At 38.0% G+C, this 20,514-nt stretch overlaps 1 protein-coding gene and 1 pseudogene across 5 annotated transcripts in view; both read left to right on the top strand.

Moving 5' to 3' along the window:
- The window catches only part of WWC2 (WW and C2 domain containing 2), a 211,753-nt gene that overhangs the window by 125,104 nt on the left and 66,135 nt on the right, over positions 1-20,514 (top strand). For all 5 annotated transcript variants that reach the window (XM_035700014.2, XM_035700012.2, XM_025471849.3 and 2 more), the window contains 2 exons: positions 14,792-14,871; positions 19,530-19,659. In XM_035700014.2, coding sequence (XP_035555907.2) covers positions 14,792-14,871; positions 19,530-19,659 — 210 coding nt within the window. The remainder of the gene's footprint in view (positions 1-14,791; positions 14,872-19,529; positions 19,660-20,514) is intronic.
- Positions 1,966-2,377, top strand: LOC112675251 (mitochondrial import inner membrane translocase subunit TIM14-like; annotated as a pseudogene).

Genomic DNA, 20,514 nt, shown 5'->3' with positions numbered 1-20,514 from the left:
GTTTTATTCAACATAGTACTGGAAATGCCAGCCTTAGCAATCAGACAACAAAAAGAAATAAAAGGCATCTAAACTTTAAGGGAAGAAGTCAAACTTTCCTATTTGCAGATCACATAATACTACACATAGAAAACCCTAGAGACTCTACCAAGAAATTCCAGAACTCATAAGTGAATTCAGCAAGGTCATAGGATACAAAATCAATATATGAAAATCTATTGCATTTCTGTACAGTAATAATGAGTCAGCAGAAAGAGAAATTAAGGAATCAATCCTATTTATATTACACTAAAAATAATAAAATACCTAGGAATAAACTTAACCAAGGAGATAAAAGCCTTGTACTCTGAAAACTACAAAACATTGATGAAGGAAGTTGAAAATGACACAAAGAAATGGAAAGACATTCCATGCTCATGGATTAGAAGAACAAATACTGTTAAAATATCTGTGCTACCCAAAGCAATGTACACATTTAATGCAATCCCTATCAAAACACCAACAGCATTTTTCACAGTAGTACAGTAGTACAATCCTAACATTTGTATGGAACCACAAAAGACCCTGAATAGCCAAAGCAATCATGAAAAAGAAAAATGAAACTGAAGGTATCACAATTCCAGACTTCAAGTTATATTACAAGGCTATAGTAATCAAAACAATATAGTACAGGCACAAAAATAGACAAATGGATCAATGGAACAGAATAGAAAGCCCAGAAATAAACCCACAGTTATGTGATCAGTTAATCTACAACAAAAGGGACAAGTAGGGGATCCCTGGGTGGCTCAGCGGTTTAGCGCCTGCCTTTGGCCCAGGAAGCGCTCCTGGAGTCCGGGGATCGAGTCCCGCATCGGGCTCCCGGCATGGAGCGTGCTTCTCCCTCTGCCTCTCTCTCTCTCTCTCTCTCTCTCTCTCTCTCTCTCTCTATCATGAATAAATAAATAAAATATTTTTTAAAAAGGGACGAGAATATTCAATGGGGAAAAGTTTCTTAAACAATATTGGGAAAACTGGACCACTTTCTTAGAGTATACACAAAAAGAAACTCAAAATGAATTAGACGTGAATGTGAGACTTGAAACCATAAAAATCTTAGAAGAGAACATAGACAGTAACCTCTGACATCAGCTGTAGTAATTTTTTTCTAGATATGTCTCCTGGGCTAGAGAAATAAAAGCAAAAAAGTAAACTATTGGGACTTCATCAAAATTAAATGCTTCTGCACAGCAAAGGAAACAGCCAATGAAACTAAAAGACAACCTACTGAATGGAAGAAAATGGAATATCTGCAAATGACATATCTGATAAAGGGTTAGTATCCAAAATATATAAAGAACTTAGGCAACTCAGGATGTCTGGGTAGCTCAGTTGGTTGAGTGTCTTGCTCTTGATTTTAACTCAGATTGTGATCTTGGGGTCATGAGATCAGGCCCCACGTCGAGCTCCACACTCAACAGGGAGTCTGCTTCTTTTACTCTCCTTCTCCCTCTACGTCTTGCCTCACTCACATGCTTGCACTCTCTCTCTCTCAAATAAATCTTTAAAAAAAAAAGGAGAACTTATACAACTCAGCACTAAAAAACCAAACAATCCTACAAAAAAGGTGCAGAAGACATGAACAAACATTTCTTCAAAGACATACAGATGGACAACAGATATGAAAAGATGCTCAACATCACTCATCATCAGGGAAATACAAATCAAAAGTACAATAAGATAGCACCTTACACCTGTCAGAATGGCTGAAGTCAACACAAGAAACAAGTGCTGGTGAGGATGTGGAGAAAAAAGGAACCTTCTGGCATCATTGGTGGGAATGCAAACTGGTATAGTCACTATGGAAGACAGGATAGAGGTTCCTCAAAAAATTAAAAATAGGTTCTGTGCCTGCTGGTGGTGGCTGCATCACTGTCTGGTAGAGTTGTGGATTTGGTAGCTGCATCTTTGGGCTGAGATGAACTGTACTCTTGGCAGAGGTCAGGGAAATAAGCCAGAGCCATGGCCAGTACAGTCGTAGCAACTGGACTGACCTTTGCTGCTGCAGGGCTTGCAGGTCATTATGTTTTGCAAGCCATGAAACATACGGAGTCTCAAGTAAAACAAGTTTTTCAATGTCTACCAAAATATGCCTTCAATGGCGGCTGTTACAGAGATGATGGGCTTGAATCCAAAATGATGAAATGAGAGGCAGCATTAATACTAGGCATAAGCCCTACTGCCAATAAAGGAAAAATAAGAGATGCTCATCAATGAATTATGCTTTTAAGTCACCCAGACAAGGGAGGATCTCCTTATATAGCAGCCAAAATCAATGAAGCTAAAGATTTACTAGGAGGTCAAGCTAAAAAATGAAGTAAATGTGTGATGGATTTTAGGATCTTGTTAGTTTATGTATATGAGTGCCAGCTTTTTACAATAAGATGCCTCGCAGCTATAAATACAGAATAGATAAATCTCTACCCTACAATCCAGAAATTACACTACTGGGTATTTATCCAAAGAATATGAAAACAGTAATTTGAAGAGATATATGTACCCCTATTTTACTGCAACACTATTTACAATAGCTAATATATGGAAACAGCCCAATTATCCATCAATAGATAAATGGATAAAGAAGATGAATGGATAAAGAATATTATTTAGCCATAAAAGTGAACAAAATCTTGCCATTTGAAAAACATGGTTACATCTAGAGAGCATTATGCTAAGCAAAATGAGCCCTCAGACAAAGACAAATAGCATAGTATTTCATTCATAGGTAGAATTTAAGAAAGAAATGAACAAAGAAAAAAAGACAAACAATAAAACGGATTCTTAACTAGAGAGAACAAACTGATGGTTACCAGAGGAGGTCAGTTGAGAGAGGGGTGAAATAGGTGAAGGGGAATTAAGAGTCCACTTATCTTGAACCCTGAGTAATATATAGGATTGTTGAATCACTATATCTACACCTGAAAGTAATATAATACTGTATGTTAAATACACTGGAATTAAAACTAATAATAATAAATTTTAAGCATAAAAATTTTAGACATTTATACTCCAAATTACATATAGATGATATTTGGTGAAGAAAATAGTTGGTGAATATTAGATTAAAGTGAAATAAATGTTGTAAGTGTAAAAGAAAATCCTTAGAAATACGAATGCCTTTGAGAAATTTATTGAGCACTATAGCATATGCTGTGATACAACTTTTAATTTTGTAAAAATAATAATAATAATAATAATAATAATAATAATAGTAAGGCCCCTTTGGTTAAATTATTTGTATTCTACTCCAAACACATGACTAGTTGGTGAGCACTGCTGTTAATAACAATGTACTATCATTGTTCTCAAATATATTTACTCACACATTGTTAATATGAATTCCCTTTAATTATTTCTAGCAATGGTGATGGACTTGGAAAAGTCAACTATAATCTTACCTATTTGCAATCTTGTGCCTAGATTTAAAAGAATGGCAGTTGGATTAAAGTTTAGTTTGTCACTGTGAATGGAGTTAACTCATGTGTACATCAAATTATGACACTTTAACCAATAATGTAACTAACCAAAAATCCTAGCAGTGTGCTTTGAATGAAAAGAAATATGCCTTCTTAGAATATAAATTGCTGCCAATAAGGCTTGTCTCTTGACTTGACATGAGAGGTGTCTTCACACTACATTTAAAACTTAGCTTATATCCTGAGTTCTTCCATCTGTGACTTACCTGATTTCAGTGTGCTGAAACAGAGAGGGCACTACTAACCCACAGCACCAAACTGTTTATTAGGTAAGGCTGTAATTCCTTTAGGATGTTCAGAAATGGGTTTGTATTGTAGTTAGTATTGGGTTAGGAAATAGTATACTGGTCTTACTTAATCTTGAGTGAAATGAAGAATGGTGTGACTTGACTCACTCATACTTGCTAAAAGAAAAAAAGAACAAGACTGAAAGAAAAGGAGAGAGTACTCTATTTAATACGAGAACTGGGATTGTCTCCGTTATAATGTGCTAGTAACTTGAAACAATTAAAATTCACAGCACAGAAGGGCATTTTTTTTCAAAAACCATTTTCAAACCTTGAGTAAAGTGACTTAACATTTAATCAAATTTATTAATTTCATAATATTTTCTTTCTCTCTTTCTCTTTAATGATTTTGGTCTCCTTTTCTAGCTTTGAAGGGTACCATCCTACAAGCTAAATAATATTTACTTGAAAAGAAAACCTTCATTGACACTGTGTTGTTGGGGAGAAGATGTTTAGTTTCCCCTCACCTAGATAAACAACCATATCAGTTTCTCTGGCTATGATTTTTGATCTTCTCCATCTTCATTCATAAACATTCTTAAATCCACAATGCTGATGGCATATAAAACTAAATGCAATTAACTTCTTTAATGGGAAAGGACATAGTCTAAAACAGATAAGAAAATAATTCATAAATAGTCAATTTTAAATAATTCTGTAAAACCTACAAAACACATTCTTTCATTTTTGAAAGGCCTTGGAATTTAAGCTTTGTGGAACTATATGTGATAAAGATATTATGATGAATACATTCAAATCAATACTTATATTCTGATACTTTTCCTTGATACATACACAACAAATACATTGACCTAATATGTTTGCATTAAATTTTGAAAGAATTAGTCTTGTGATAGCCATAACAATGAAGTAGTGAAAAATATCTATACTATATGTATTTTGTAGTCTTTAGTATTTTCATATGTATGTTAATTTCTAGAGTTGAGGATGGTAGACATAGTACTGTCAGCTTCTACTTTATCAGAGAACTAGAATCTGAGGGATCTCCTTCAAGGTACAGAAAAAATAGAATTGTATGATTTGAGATTAGCAGTTAGATCCCAGATTTAGATTTGTCCTTTTGGAGAGATAAAGGAAGATTGATGAAATAGGTCCAACAAGGAGATATTTTGCCTAAAATGCAGGCGATTGGAATCATACAAATATCTTTCAAAAGCTTGAAATGGCTTGTTTCAGCCTGGGAAGAATTAGCTGCTATAGGAATTGTCTTCCAACAGCAGACAAAGAACTGGACACAATCTATAAAACAATGCCTGAGATCATACCATCTCCAGTGCAGAGAGGACTCAAACATAGTCTACTTGTGTGCCTGAGCTGAAGAGTCAGAAGAATGAAGTTCAGTGAAGTGAAAGTGTTTGGAATTTGTAGGAATCCTGGAGAGGAGGGAGCTACAGAGAGAGAAGGAGCAAGAGAAGGCTCTGAAGATTTCTGATGCAGTCTCCTCAAATCTTTGAGTAAACATGGTATAAAATACAACAAAAGTGTGGAAACAAAGCAGTAGGACAAACAATTCTCAGAGCTCAAAGGACTAGGTATAGTTTTTGTCTATAAACCAGAATGGAGAGACCTCATATGTTATGGGGCAGAAGAGAGAGACCTTGGTAGTAGAGCCACATTTGTCTAAGGCTGAAGGCTGCTCTGGAGCTGCCATAGCAAAAATTACAAGCAAACCTTGAATGGATCACATTTATTTAAAACAATTTAACTGTGTGCTGGAAGAAAGTATAGCACTCTAAAGAATACATGAAAATTCAACACCAATGATGTAAAATTCACAATGGCCAACATCTAATAAAAAATTTCCATTCATGTTCAGGAATGAGAGTAGGGAGGAGAGGCAGAAAGGGGGATCCCCAAGGGGCATGAGGAAGCTTTCAGGGGAATGATGGATATATTCTTTATCTTGATTATGTTGGTGGTTTTGTGTGTATATACATATGTCAGTTTTTGTCAAACTATAGTTTAAGCATACTCACTTCATTATATGCCAGTTATACATCAATAAAGCTGTTGAAATTGCTGAGCATTTTAAGAAGCAAGAAAATATGACTTATAACAAAAACAAGAAGTGACACTTATTTAATTAGCAGGTAAACATATTAAAAGGTATTATACACATGCTCAACAGTAGAAGAAAACACGATGAGGAGAGAAAATAAAGATATAAAAGATCAAAATGGAAGTTTCATAGATTAAATATACAATATCAGAAATGAAAAATACACTTATTGAGAACAACCTATATGCTGAGTAAAAGGATCAGTGAATTTGAAGATAAAGGAATAGAAACTATCCAAAATGACTTACAGAGATGAAAAAAGCCTGAGAAAAATTTAAAGCACACCAGTGTCCTCTAGCACAGTATTAAATGATCGAATATATATGTTAGAGTTCCCACAAAAAAGCAAGGAGGTGGAAATCACAAAAAAAAATTGAAAAAATTAAAACTATAAATCCATAGGTATAGGAAAGTACTCCAAAGCAGAATAAAAACAGAGATCATATGAAGGTATATGATGATTAAATTGCAGAAAATCAGTGATAAAAAAATCTTAAAAGCAGCCACAGAAATTAGACAGTTACATGATGGAACAAAGATAGTAACTACAGCAGATTCTCATTAGAATCTATGCAACCCTATAAGGCAGTGGGGTGATATATTAAGATTTATTAAGATTACTAACCAAAAAAATGTCAACTTAGATTGCTATATCTAATGAAAATATCTTTCAGAACTGAAGGCAAAAACAGCTCACTTTGAAAATGGGCAAGGGGTTTTAGCAGACATTTCTCCAAAGAAGATATGCAAATGTTCCATAAGCATATGAAGAGATGACAAACATCACTAGTTATTAGGGGAATGCAAATCAAAGCCACAATGAGATACCAACCTCACACCCATTAGGAATTTTTTGTTTTTAAAGGGGAAAATAACAAATATTGGTGAGGATATGGGGAAATTGGAACTCTTGTGCATTGCTAGTAGGGATGGAAGTTGGTACAGCCACTGGAAAACAGTCTCTGCCATAGATTTTTCTGTTCAGTTTTTGGAGAAAATTACTAAAAACATCAAAACCATTCTTAACTCATGAGCCATAAAAAGTTAGGTCACAAAATATATTTGACTCACAAGTTGTCATTTGCTGATCTCTGCTCTAAGAAACCAGAGAAAATATAGAGATATTAGAGATATTACAAAAAAATGGAGATAAAATGGAACCATCAAAAATATAGTTAATCCAAAAGGAGGCAGGAATAGAGGTAGAAAGGATAAAAGAATATATGTGACAATTAGAAAACAAATATAAAGATAGTAAATTTAAACCTAACCATCCCAAAAATTACACTAAATGTAAATGGTGTACATACTCCAGTTAAAAGGCAGAAATTACCAGAATGGTTAAAATAGACCCAACTTTATGATGGCTGCAACAGAGCTATTTTAAATGTGAAGACCCAGACAAGTTAAAAATTAGAGGAATGAAAAATATCTATCATAAAAATACAAATGCATAGAAAGTTGGAGTTGTCATATTAATATCAAAGTTAAACTTTAGAATAAGAATATTTTTACCAGGGGTTTTATAGTAATAAATAAGTCAGTTCACCAAAGGACATAAAGATATATGCACATAACCCTTCAAATACCTGAAATAAAAACCAATAGAATGAAAGTAGAATGACTAAGTCACAATTATAGTTGGATAGATATATCAATATTCCTCTCTTAGTAATTTATGGACTATATGGACAGAAGAAAGATCAGCATACTTGTTGCAGTTTTTTTTTTAAAGATTTTATTTATTTATTCATGAGAGACACAGAGAGAGAGAGAGGCAGAGACACAGGCAGAGTGAGAAGCAGGCTCCATGCAGGGAGCCCGATGTGGGACTCGACCCATGATCACACCCCGGGCTGAAGGTGGCGCTAAACCACTGGGCCACCAGGGCTGCCCCAACTTGTTGCAGTTTTGAACAATACCATCAACCTGACCTAATCAACATTTGCAGAACACACCATCTAAAACCAGGAAAACAATATTATTTTCAAATGTAGGCACAATTCACCAAGGAGAACTTACTTGAAGCAATGAAGAGAAGTCTCAGTACATTGAAAGGGATTGAATTCAATAAGCATGATTATAGTGGAATAAAACTGGACCTCAAAAACAGACCTACCTGGAAAAACTTCCAAATACTTTGAAATTATTAGCATATTTCTCAATAATTCATTGGTCAAAAAAGAAAGCAAAGACTGTTCTTTAATATTTTGAACTAAATGAAAATGGAAATACAAAAAAAAATGGATGTAGCTAAAACAGCACCTGAGGGAGGTCATTGGAAGATGGGAACCCTTACTCATTACTGTAGGAATGCAAGGTAGTACAACCACTTTGAAAAATAGCTTAGTGGTTTCTTATAAAAAAATATACACTTGAAAACATATATATACTCACCCAAAGACTTGAGTGTAGTTACTCACAGGATCTTTATTCTAACTAGCCCAAGCCTGGAAGTAACCTAAATGTCTATCTGTGAATGAATGGGGAAACAAATTGTGGTTGATTTGTAAAATGCAGTTTATGGTTTATCCATAAAACAAGCTAGTAATAAAATGTGGATGAATTTCAAAAGCAATATGATAAGTGAAAGAAGCCCTAGCCTGGAAAGCCTACTGATTATATGCCTCCATTTACAGTTGACCCTTGAGCAACATGGGCTTGAACTACCCAGGTCCACTTATACATTGACTTTTTTTTTTTTTATAAATATAGTACAGCACTCTAAATGTATTTTCTCTCCCTTATGATTTTCTAAGTAACATTTTCTTTTCTCTAGCTTACCTTACTGTAAAAATACTGTTGTGTAATACCTCTACAAAACATATGTTAATTGACTGTTATTGTTAGTTGTAAGGCTTCTGGTCAGCAATAGGCTATTAAGTTTTGGGGGAGTCAAAAGTTAAACACATATTTTCAGCTGCACAGGGGATCGGTTTCCCTAACCCTTGGTTGTTCAATGGTCAGCTGTATATGGAATTTCTTGAAAAGGAACAACTGGCAGAAACTTGGCAGAGGTGGTAAAGAAGTTAAGTGGGTCTCTGTCCCCACAGGCCCCAAGCAACAACTAATTTATTTTCTGTCTCGATTTGCCTGTTCTGAACATTTCATGTAGTTGAAATCCAACAATATGTGGCCTTTGTATTTGGCTAGAACAATATTTTCAAGGTTCATCCATGTCGTAGCAGGTGTCAGGACTTAATTCTTTTTTCCTGCCAAGTGATGTTCTTTTGTTACAGACATCCCACATTTCATCTATTCACTCATCAGTTGGTGTTTATTTGGATTGTTTCCACTTTTTGGCTACTACAAGTGTTTATGTGGACATATGTTTTCATTTTTCTCGGGGAAATGCCTATGAGTGAAATTCCTGGGTTATACAGCAACTTACTGTTACTTACTTACTGCTTACAACTTACTGTTACAACTTACTGCTTATTTTAATTACTTGCAGGGATCTAGCATTGACTCTCTATATTTTTATTTACAATGTGTATCTCCAGGTAGTATAGTTCATAAATATTTCTTGTAATTTTTTCCAGGGGCTTTCCTTATTGTTGCTAAAGTTAGAGTTTTTAAAAATATATATACATTATATTCAGTCATTTTGTTTCTGATGCAGAATCCGCTTATTAGTCATCACAAATGGTTCCAACAGCAGGTGGAGTTCTGTTTTCCTCTGTTCTTTAGTAAAGGCAAAAAATTTTTTTATTATTGATCCTTTATCTATATGGAGCTGATTTCTCATTTTCTCTAAAGGTGACTTTTGAGATGAGGCAAAGTGGTGAAGACTTTTCAGTGAGGTGCAAATGATGGTGAAGAGAAAGATTCCTAGAAGGAGTAGGTTGACAGTTGCCCTTTCTTGGCTTGCCAAAGGAGCTCTCGGCAAGACAGTAGAGAAAGTGGTGAAAAGGGAAGGTAGTCATTAGTAAAATGCCATTTTTCTCATTATAGCTTTAATGTTGCAAAGTTCATTTTTGGGGCAAACTTCTGAAACCTGCCTGTCTTGTGATCCTTTCAAAGTCCGCAGATTTCTGGAATTTACTTTTCTTTTATTGTCATTTCTTTCTCCTTCTTTAAAAAAAAAGAAAAGAAAAAACGTATTACGCTAGGATTGTAAGAAATGGTAAGAAGCTCCATGATTTTCAATCATAGTCATCATGTTTAATCACAGTATCTCCCTGGTTTTCAGAAATAACTTTAAAATCAATTTAAAATGTCAGCTGCTTTAATGTAGTCAGCGTAGAAAGCAGGAAATGTGCAAAAGCCATGGGTCTCTTGCCTCCAATTTGATACTCTGGGTTATGAGATTTGATTCCTTAAAAGTAAGTCTATAAAAGTAGACCGTTGGCTATGGCAGAAAGTTGAGTATGTAAGAGTAAAAAAGCATAGACTCTAGGGCTTGTGGAGCTTATTCATATGTTCTGATTGGGTGGAACATAAGAATAATGAAGTTTCTCAGGAAAAATAAGGGCCATAAATTTTATGTGGGTCATTTTCCAAAATTCTAATTTGTCTTTGATCTTACATGTATTATCATACCATTAATAACTAAAGCTTTTATAATTATAGTTTTAAACACCTCCTGTGTTCTAGATTGTTCCCCACTGCTTAGTAGCAATGTAACCTTCATCGTATTACTTAATCTTTTTTGGTTTGAGATTCCTCACCTAAAAAATAAGAATTAAAACTATAGCATAGTCGTGATGATCGAAAATAGGCATTTATATTTAGCACAATGCCTGAAATACATAGAAGTCCTCCTGAATTTTAGCTCTCTTTACTGCTTCCTGGTAGAGTCTACATTGTGCTAAATTTGCAAGTCAGCATTGGCTTAATCCTTTACCTGTGACCTAAGGATGTTGTTTTTTACGTTCTATGCCCTATATTTGAGGGTGCGATAGAGAATGGAAGAGTAGAAATGGTGATCCTCTGCTAGCTGACGATGTCACATGGTTCTCAGAGAAGAAAGATTGTTGAACTAGTTCAGACCATATTCTTGAAACCAAAAACAATAGGAAGTGATGTTTGATTGGAAATAATACCTGTTTTCACTTGTCAGTGTAATAGAAATCAGACTTTTTCATAGTTAACAACATAAAATGCGGCATTGATCATTCAGGCAGTCCTGTACAAAGACTCCCCAAGATGGCAACAGTAGCTTACAGCCAACTTTAGGTAAAATAAATAAATAATGTGGAATGAAAGCAGACACAGGTTAGCTTCCTCCATCATTGTCACTCAATGTACAACAAAATCTCACTCCCATCACTTAGACAAGAATGTGAAAGGTCAAAAGTTAATTTTAGACTTTAAATGATAATTTTTGAAAAAAAATTGGTGTGTCATCACAGTCCAAATGATTTTTAAGTAGCATGCTATTTTATGTCAGTGAGATACGCTAATTGTTTTCATTTGGTGGTTCTAAGTGGGCTCAGTATCGCCTTTGTTTCTATCAGCTGTGTTTTCAGAGGTAAAGACAGGCTTCGGGCTGGCTATTTGAGTTGCTATTGATTTTTGGATTAACTGTGCTGCTTGTTGTTTTAAAATAAAAATGTTACAGTCTTTGGTAAACAGCTCTTCAGAGGGGCTGTCAGGAGTAGAAGTACATGTGGAATGGACTATTGATTACTGATGGCTCTTTTGACATGATAATAATCGAATGCTACAACTGGAATGTCTTTATGAGCCACTGTGAATGAGCTCACTGCGCTTCATGAATATTAAAGCACTTTCACAATCCTGCTCAGAGAGCTCCTCCTCCATGAGGTCGGCCAGAAGTACTCCTGGCCTCCTTTGGATTCCAGTAGCATTGTTTATACCTGTCTTTGCAGTGACAAAGGGGGCCTTGCAACATATTATTTGTTTTTACTTTTCCCTAATCAAATATAAGTGCCTCAGGGCACAAACTGGTAAACATTTGGATGGGCTCAACCGATCACTTATCAACAGATAAATTATTGAATATCCATAATACCCAAAGTATTGTGCCTTCGGTATGCAAACATGAGTATTATACAGCTCTCGTCCTTGTCATTTCATCTACCTAGTGCCTCCTCTCCCTCTTGACTTTTTTCTTCTCACTTTCTGAGATGCACTTTCTTCCCTCAGACTTCTCTTGCCACTACTTTGCAATGTGTTTTGTTCCTTCCTCTAGTAGACTTCTGAATGATCAAGGTGCCTGAGCATGTTCCAGGACTCTTCTTCTGTTTTCAGTATGCATTCTCTCTAGGTGACCTCCTTTATGCTCATGCATTTAAAACATTATCTTTATGCGACGCCTGGGTGGCTCAGTGGTTGAGTGACTGCCTTTGCCTCAGGTTGTGATCCTGGGATCCCGGGATGGAGTCCTGCATCAGGCTCCCCATAGGGAGCCTGCTTCTCCCTCTGCCTTTGTCTTTGCCTCTCTCTCTCTCTGTGTCTCTCATGAATAAATAAATACAATCTTTAAAATAAATAAAAATAAAATATTATCTTTGTGTCAGTGACTCTCAATTTTATATCTCTGGTCCAAACACTTCTGAACATCAAGTCTCCATATGCCAATGGCCTTTGAAGTTTCCTGAGTATCAGAAAATTAAATGTCTCAAAAAACATCCTGGATCTAACTCCCCAATCTGGTCCCTTCCTCCAGGAGACCTTCGTGTCAAAGGCAAGCCAAAATCCTGGCAGAGACCTTTGACACATCTGATCCGTCACCCCGCATATTGAGTCCACCACCAAGTCCTGTTGATTCTACTTCCCAGATATATTCTCCATCTGGGCTCAGCTCTCTATATGCAGCCCGCAGGCCAACACGCAGTGCAACCCAAGTGCAACCTCTTGGCCCCTGTGGTCCAATCACCAGAGTCATCACAGTAGTTTTTAAAAATCATAAAGCAGATTGTGCTTTAAAATTCCTCCTCATTCTCATTGATCTTAAGATTAGATTTAGAAATCTCCCACATGGCTTCAAAGCTCTATATAATAAGGCCTTCTTTTCCAGTTGCATCTCATGTGGCATGCCACCTCTGCAATCCAGGAAACGGGAGCATACTCCAAATCCCAGAGATTTGACCAGTTTTCTCCTTCCACAGTTTGGGGTTCATCTGGAAGCTCTACTTTTGAGGACCCCCCTTTACCAAATGAAGCCCCACTGACCTGCTCTGTTTAAACATCATTTCTACAGACACACTTTATCCAGCTCCTCACAAAAAAAGGGGTCCCGGCCCCCTTTTTATCTTCAAGTATCCTGGACCTTTCCTTTATAGCCCACATGGTAAATGGTAAGATTTATTTCATTGGATGATTATTTGCTCAACATCTGGCTCCCGCATTATTCTGTGGGACCCATGAGGGCAAAGATCTTGTCTACTTTATTCACACTTCAAACCCAGGACCTGACACATAGTGGAAAGTCAATAAATATTTGTGGAATGGATAGATTAAATAAGAAATACAAGTTCAAAAGCACATTGAAGTACTGTATAACAGAATGTGCTTAAAACTTGGGGCTATAATATGGAAGTAAATTTCTGACACCCATGTGAAGACCTTCAGTTTGTGACGAAACTGGGCTTTTTAAGAAAACTTTTATTTAAATTCAATTTGTCAAAATATAGTATAACACCCAGTGCTCATCCCATCATGTACCCTCCTTAGTGCCTGTCACCCAGTCACCCTATCCTCCCCCGAACTCCCCTATAGCAACCCTCCGTTTGTTTCCCAGAGTCAGGAGTCTCTTGTGGTTTGTCTCCCTCTCTAATTTTTCCCCACTCAGTTTCCCCCCTTCCCCTATGGTCCTCTACACTATTTCTTATATTCCACATATGAGTGATACCATATGATAATTGTCCTTCTCTGGTTAATGTATTTCGCTTAGCAAAATGCCCTTTAGTTCCATCCATATCAATGTAAACGGTGGATATTCGTCCTTTCTGATGGCTGAGTCACGTTCCATCGTATATACACCGCATCTTCTTTATCCATTCATCTGTTGAAGGACATCTCGGCTCCTTCCAGTTTGGCTTTTTTAACTTCTTGAGGAACCTCCACACTGTTTCCCAGAGAGGCTAAACCAGGCTTCTGCTGGTTTTCTGACCTGTCCCATTTTAGCACTGTCATTACCGAGAATGTAACAACATTACCCAGAATGCAACAGGGAAAAAAACCTTTTTTCAATCAGTTTCACATCAAATGTCTATGGATCACACAGTTCTTCTCCTTGCCATTTTATTCCTCACATTGCCCAGGACTCTTCTAGAAGTTTGGGATACAGCTGGGGTGATGCAGCTTGCTTTCCCCTGGGGCACAGACAGTAAGCAGATACACCGAGAATTTCAGCTTTTGAGAAAAACTCTGAACTAAACAAAACAGAGTAATGGCATGGGTGAGGTGGTTGGAGAAGTCCTCTTCCAAAAGGTGACATGGGAGCTGAGACCTGAGTGACAAGAGTCTGGTCTTGAGGATCGGAGGGAAAGCCTTCCAGGCAGGGGGAGTGGCATGTTGCCAAAGCAGAGCTGGTATTGCCTGATGGATTTTAGAAACGGGTGGCTGGTGGGCCTGGAGCGTAGTGATGAAGGGAAGGAGGAGCCCGCGCTTTTGGAGTTAGAGAAACTGGGTTTCAAGTTCTGACCTCCGTCCCCCCTTCCTGGCTACTGATCACAAAATGGAGACAGTCCCAATGCCAGCTCACAGGAATGTTGCTAAATAAGATGATAAGGATAAATATAGGTGATAATGAACATTGTTGATAATTTAAACATCATTAACCTACCTTCCATAGGATTTATGTCGGGGGGAACCAGTAGAGTAAATGTTAAACTCATGGCTGTGTTTATGTGTTTAATAGTTTACTAATGGACTATCTTTTAAAACAGGGTTGCTAATTATTTACAAACATTCTTATTTACATTGATTTCTCACAAAAGGTTAAAAAGCTGAAGAGAGAACTCTCACAAATGAAGCAAGAATTGCTGTACAAAGAACAAGGCTTCGAGACGTTGCAACAGTGAGTATAAAAATACTGAAACTGACTGAGAATAATTCAAAGCCCCCTAACCAATACAAAGAAAATAGAAGTCCAGATTACATAAGAGATTTCTCAGAGAAGCATATAGTAAAAAGCTCAGAGCTCTGCACCAAAACCCAAAGAAAACAGTCAACCCACAAACGAAAAGCTGGGGAAAATCTATATACATTGAAAAGATCTGATGTTCCATTAATCATCCAAGATGCAAAGAAACCAGTGAGAACATTAAGTTTGTGTCTGGGGCACCTGCCAGCCTGCTTGAAGATTGAGGTATGGATCTAAGGAAGTAGGCGCAGGAAGTGTCTCCGCACTGGGCTCTTGCAGCTGGACAAAGTGAGCCTTTGCTGCCCTGGGCTCTGGGTTGGCGGCAGGCCCTTGCCTCTGTGTCAGCCCAGTGAGTTCCTCATTTCCTGCAGTCCTTCTGTCCTTTTTTTGTTCTCTGATCAAATCTGATGGGCCGCTGGCCTAACTCTAGACAGGGCCAGGCTAAGGAAGAGGTGGACGACAGTGGGCCGCAGAATCTGGAGTCTCCTGCCCCCCAGAAGCCACCCTTCTCCCAGCTAAACCCTGGCAGGCACACGGGGCTCTCCAACCCTCACAATCCCTTCCCCAGGGTTCTGGGGTGAGGCAAGAAGCTGATGGTTTTCACAGCCACATGACTGCAGAGAGGATTGAAGGCATTATCCCTCCAAAGGCATTCAGCTGGGTTTTGCTTCCCTCCTCTCTGCACGGGGCTCTGTGCCAGCTGTGGTGTAGTGTTTGTAGAGAGTCCCTGATCGCCTGCATGTTCTTCCTCCCAGACTCCCTCTGTAGCAGTCCTGGGCAGCAAGGCATTACGCCCTCAAAGCTCCTGTGTCCATTTGTTGGCCACACAAACATAAGCTGGTTGTTCTGTGTGTTGGCGTGACGAGTTACAGCTCAGGACAGCAGTCACGACTCTTTACTTTCAGATACTGGTCTCATGGCTCACTCTTCTCTTTGGCCACTCACCTCAAGTCATCATAACCATTTTATTCTTTCAGATGCTCCTGTCCTAGTGGTTCTCAAGCCTGACTGCATAGTAGAATAATCTAAGGAACTTTTAAAAATGCCAATTTTTGGTCTCCATCTGGGTATATTTTGTGAGACCCCCAGGTAGTTCTCAAGTATGACTGGGTTCGAAGAACCTCAGCTGGCCGCAAACTCCCCCTAAGATCTGAGCAGAACCAGAAGGACATAAATGTGATACTTAGTGTTTGCCTATCAACATAAAGGAGGGCATTGTGGTGGAAGTGGGGAGAGAAAACAAACTTTGAAGAACCCTACAAAAGTTGAGCTATATGTTAAACATTTTTAAGGCACATGAAATTGTAACTCATGTCACCACTGGGATTAAAGGTTAGCCAAACTTGCTGTTTTTGTTATATTGATATAACAATGCTGTATTGTTTTAAAGCAGTTTGCTTGCAAGCAATTTTTATAGGAATCCAAGGCATGTTTAAGAATCTGTCAATAACATTCCACAAGAAAACAATAGACATTTGTTGTAGAAATTCAGGCATTCTCTTGCAGTGATTCTAATCCCTTGAACCAAGAGCAGAAAGATATGATATCTAACATCAGAGACCTCTCTTGTTGATCCTAACTATAGACAAAATAAAGCTGTTTTCATTCAAATGTTAACCGCCATACTACTAGAACATTGAATAATTGATTGAACCCAGAGACCATACTTTTCAAGAAACCACATTCCTGATACTATAAAGGGACTTTTCCTTGGGGTTTGGACAGAAAATATATTTCAGGAAAGGATTTAAATAGAATCCTACTGCAGGCTTTTGTAACTTTTCATTTCTTCACAATAGAATGGACTGTTTTTTGCCAAATCTGGAGCCATAATGTAATTTGAACTCAGGCTTTCATTTTACTGAGTACAATAGTTTATGCTGGATGAATGAATGTAGTTTTATTCTCTGCATTATTCATTTCAGTCTGTGGTCCCAGAGTTGACTTTGGCCGACACCATAGCATAGCTTATGTGTAGACGGATACCACCAAGAAGACATTTCTATTTTGGCATCTTCAGCGTTCACTCAAAAGTGGAAAATGAGAAGTGAAACACTCAGCCAGCCAAAAAGCATATACCTAGCCTATGAAAATCAGGCTCAGGGGGGCACATATTCTTCAAGGAAGATATGCAAATGGGAATTTCTTCTCTTTTGAAAGAAACTAAAATATAGGGGAAATCAATAATACGGTACTCAGAAACAAAAAATCAAATTTTGTTTTAATTTTTTTAGGGTATTCCTCAAACTAAGAACAAATGGGTATTTCTCAGATTAAGACAAAAAACAGTCCTTTGTTTTAAAAATCAACAAATAATGCTAATATTTTGTTTGACTTATGGTCAGTTAGGATTAAAAAAGAGAGAAAAGGTGGGGCCCGAAGAGTTGAGAAAAAGGAGAAATGTGGAGATAAAGGGAAAGCAACAGTTCCAGTTACATGGTGTGTGCTTGTCATGCTTAGCACCCGCCTGAGCAATGGGCAGCCAGGATATTTTTATCCAGTCATAAAGCTCTCTGAAATGTAAATGAGCAGTCTTGAGGTAGTCTGCTTTATTTTTAAGTATTAAAGTTGATTTCTGGAAAAGGCTTACTGGCTTTTTTTGTTTTCAGATGTTAAAGTTGATTTCTGACTTAAAGGCTTGTTTTAACTGTGAGATTCTGAAGGTTTGACACAAATAGGAAGAAATCACTTGGGCTTTAGAAATTCACTTGGACACAGTTTGAGAGTCCTGGGTTAGTAGCTATTTCATGAAATCTCACAGTTTTTTTTTTTTTAAATGAAAATAAGCCATTTGCCTCAACTAAGTTGGTAGATACACTACTTAAGGGAGCTAACAATTCTCATGAATCCCTTCCCAAATAAATGGAATTAACCAGTATTCGAAGTACTGTCTGTGTTTTATCAAAATTTCTAGGTGTAATAGTCATCAGAGCCCTGAGCCTGCATCTGTCATTTTGAGGATTGTCCCCCAATTAGCTAATTGTTTATGTATTTTAGGAGCTAAAGTTGCATAAACCTTCTGGTCTTGCTTTTTCACTTGGAGGAAGTGTGACTAGTAGATCTCTGGGGTGCTTTCCCACCCTAAACACTATGTGTGCCTGCACTAGCACCTGTTCAATTCAGTGACTTTGTTGTACTTTTACTTATTGGATAACCTTTGATGAAATTTATTTTATTTTCTTAGGTTAAGACTTTGTTCAGCAAAAATAAAATATTTACTAAAATAATACTTGGGGAAATATGTTATCTACAAGCTACTCGCTTGAGTAAACATTGGAAGAGTGAATAAGATGGCATTGTCGGTGGATTTTTTTTTTTTTATTTTCAGATTATACCCCTCACATTGAACTAAATATAAATCATTAAATGTTTTAAACCAAATGAGCTCAGACCCAGTTTTCTGTAACAAAATAGGTGCCATTTCTCTGTGGAGAAGACTAAGAATATAAGTGAGTATGAGAGTAATTGGCTGATGGGTCATAGGCATAGGCAAATGTTCTTCAAGGGAGCCCCACATTGTATTCAAAATGAATCTTGGGCAGCATTGGCAGTTGGAGGGAACCGGGAGAATGAGAGTGAGGACATTGCTAAACCATTTTTAAAAAAGAATTATGTAATTTGGTTGTGGCCTTCATGCACAAAGAATTAGGTTACTTGAAATTATCTGAGATAGGGTGACCATGTGAACTTTATGGACATTTGGTGAGCAGATCTGGCGGGGGGAGGGGGTTGGTGATAAATTAGGTCCTTGCAGAGCTCTGTATTCAATGTTAGTTGACAGATGAACACATCTGCCCTTCTCCTAATTTCTAGATTTGAGCTCATCGGCAAGGCAAGCAATTTTATCTCAACTCAACTGTCATAAAAACAGAACAAGTGGGATGCCTGGGTGGCTCAGTGGTTGAGCATCTGCCTTCGGCTCAGGGTGTGATCCCAGGGTCTTGGGATCGAGTTCCGCATCAGGCTCCCTGCGTGGAGCCTGCTTCTCTCTCTGCCTATGTCTCTGCCTCTCTCTCTGTGTCTCTTATGAATAAATAAATCTTAAAAAAAAAAGTACTTTTCATATGTTAAAAAAAAAACTAACCACTCAACCCAAATATTGTAGGATACTCACTAGTATAAATAATTATCACTCCCATTAGGAAAGGCCCACCAGGCCATGGGCACGGTGCTTGGTTTTACACAGATACTATGACATATGTAAAATTAGGCCACAGTGAGGAATCCTGTACTTCCTGGAGTTGTCCAGTTTATTGACACTTCTGTCCTGTTAAATCCTTATCCCGTGGCCTTAACCTGTCTCAGGGTGGAGGCCGGGCTTGGCATGAGTAGGTTTGAATTCAGCCAATGGTGGGCCCACCCAAGCCAACTGAGGACAAAATGAGCCTTAAATGGAGGGGGCATGAGGTGGGTGGTGGGAGAGTGTGAGCTAGAACTGGTTGGAGGAGCAGGAGGATGTTCCTGGCACGTGGGGAGGCAAATGGCAAAATCAGCCAACTCCTACAATCGGAAGACCAGTTCCTGTTGTTTGTTTAATTTGTACTCTGTCAACACTCTTTGACTTTCTTCTTCTTTTTTTTTCCTTTTAACAGAATTGATAAAAAAATGTCTGGAGGCCAGAGTGGCTATGAACTTAGTGAAGCCAAAGCCATTCTAACTGAACTGAAATCTATCAGAAAGGCTATTAGCTCAGGAGAAAAAGAAAAGCAAGATCTGATGCAGGTATGTTTCAGAACATTCCGTTAAGTTGGACACCTGCCTCCTGGGGTCCCAGGAACCCTCCTTGGTGCAGAAGTACTCCATCAGAGTCAGGATGGCCCTTTGTCACACTGCTGCATTCAGAGGGACTTCGGCATAGGCACTGGGGCCACAGGCTGCTTTGGAGGAGAACAGTTTGCTTCCACCCAATTGAAGGCAGGCCTTGGATGGCCTTTGAGGCATGAGGTGGTGGATCCTGGAGCCCATATGAGATCAGCACTTTGGTGCCCCCTGCAATTTACTGAAGCCTCATGTGGAACCCAGATAAGCAGTGTTATCTAAATCACGATCCTCGGCCCAGGATGCATAAAGGGGATGTCACCTGTCATGCTGAGTGGAGGATATGCCTTGAGGAGTGTGCGGAGGGTATATGAGGAGCTTAGAAGAGCTTTTCCCCACACCAGATGATTCTGAGGTGCAACCTAAATATGGGGGATTTTGACCCATCTAGTCATCCCGGGAAAGCTGCTCATGGCAGAGGATCCCTTGTTACCTGTATGGTTCTCAGCCCAGGACGCTTAGTTCTCAGTGATCTAGCCTTGTGTGTAAAAGAAACAACCATTCAGTGATCAGTACCCTATACTTTAAATATCTATATTCAGCAGGTACAGTTGGGTTGGTTTTTTTTTTTTTTTTTAAGAGTATGTCTCTTCTTCTTGTTAGCTTCCCTTCATCCCGTAATTATCACAAGATCTGAGAATTGTTTGTATTTCAGTTATCTGGAGCTCTGAGTAAGGATTTAGCCTGTGTCTTGGGGAAAATGTTAGAGCCAGTAGCAATGTTTGCATTCTTAGTAGAAGCTCTACCTTTAAATACTAC

Source organism: Canis lupus, chromosome 16 (assembly GCF_003254725.2).
Source record: "Canis lupus dingo isolate Sandy chromosome 16, ASM325472v2, whole genome shotgun sequence".
Lineage (NCBI taxonomy): Eukaryota > Metazoa > Chordata > Mammalia > Carnivora > Canidae > Canis > Canis lupus.
The sequence above is the reverse complement of the archived record's forward strand: the minus strand, read 5'-3'. Positions and strand labels throughout refer to the sequence as shown.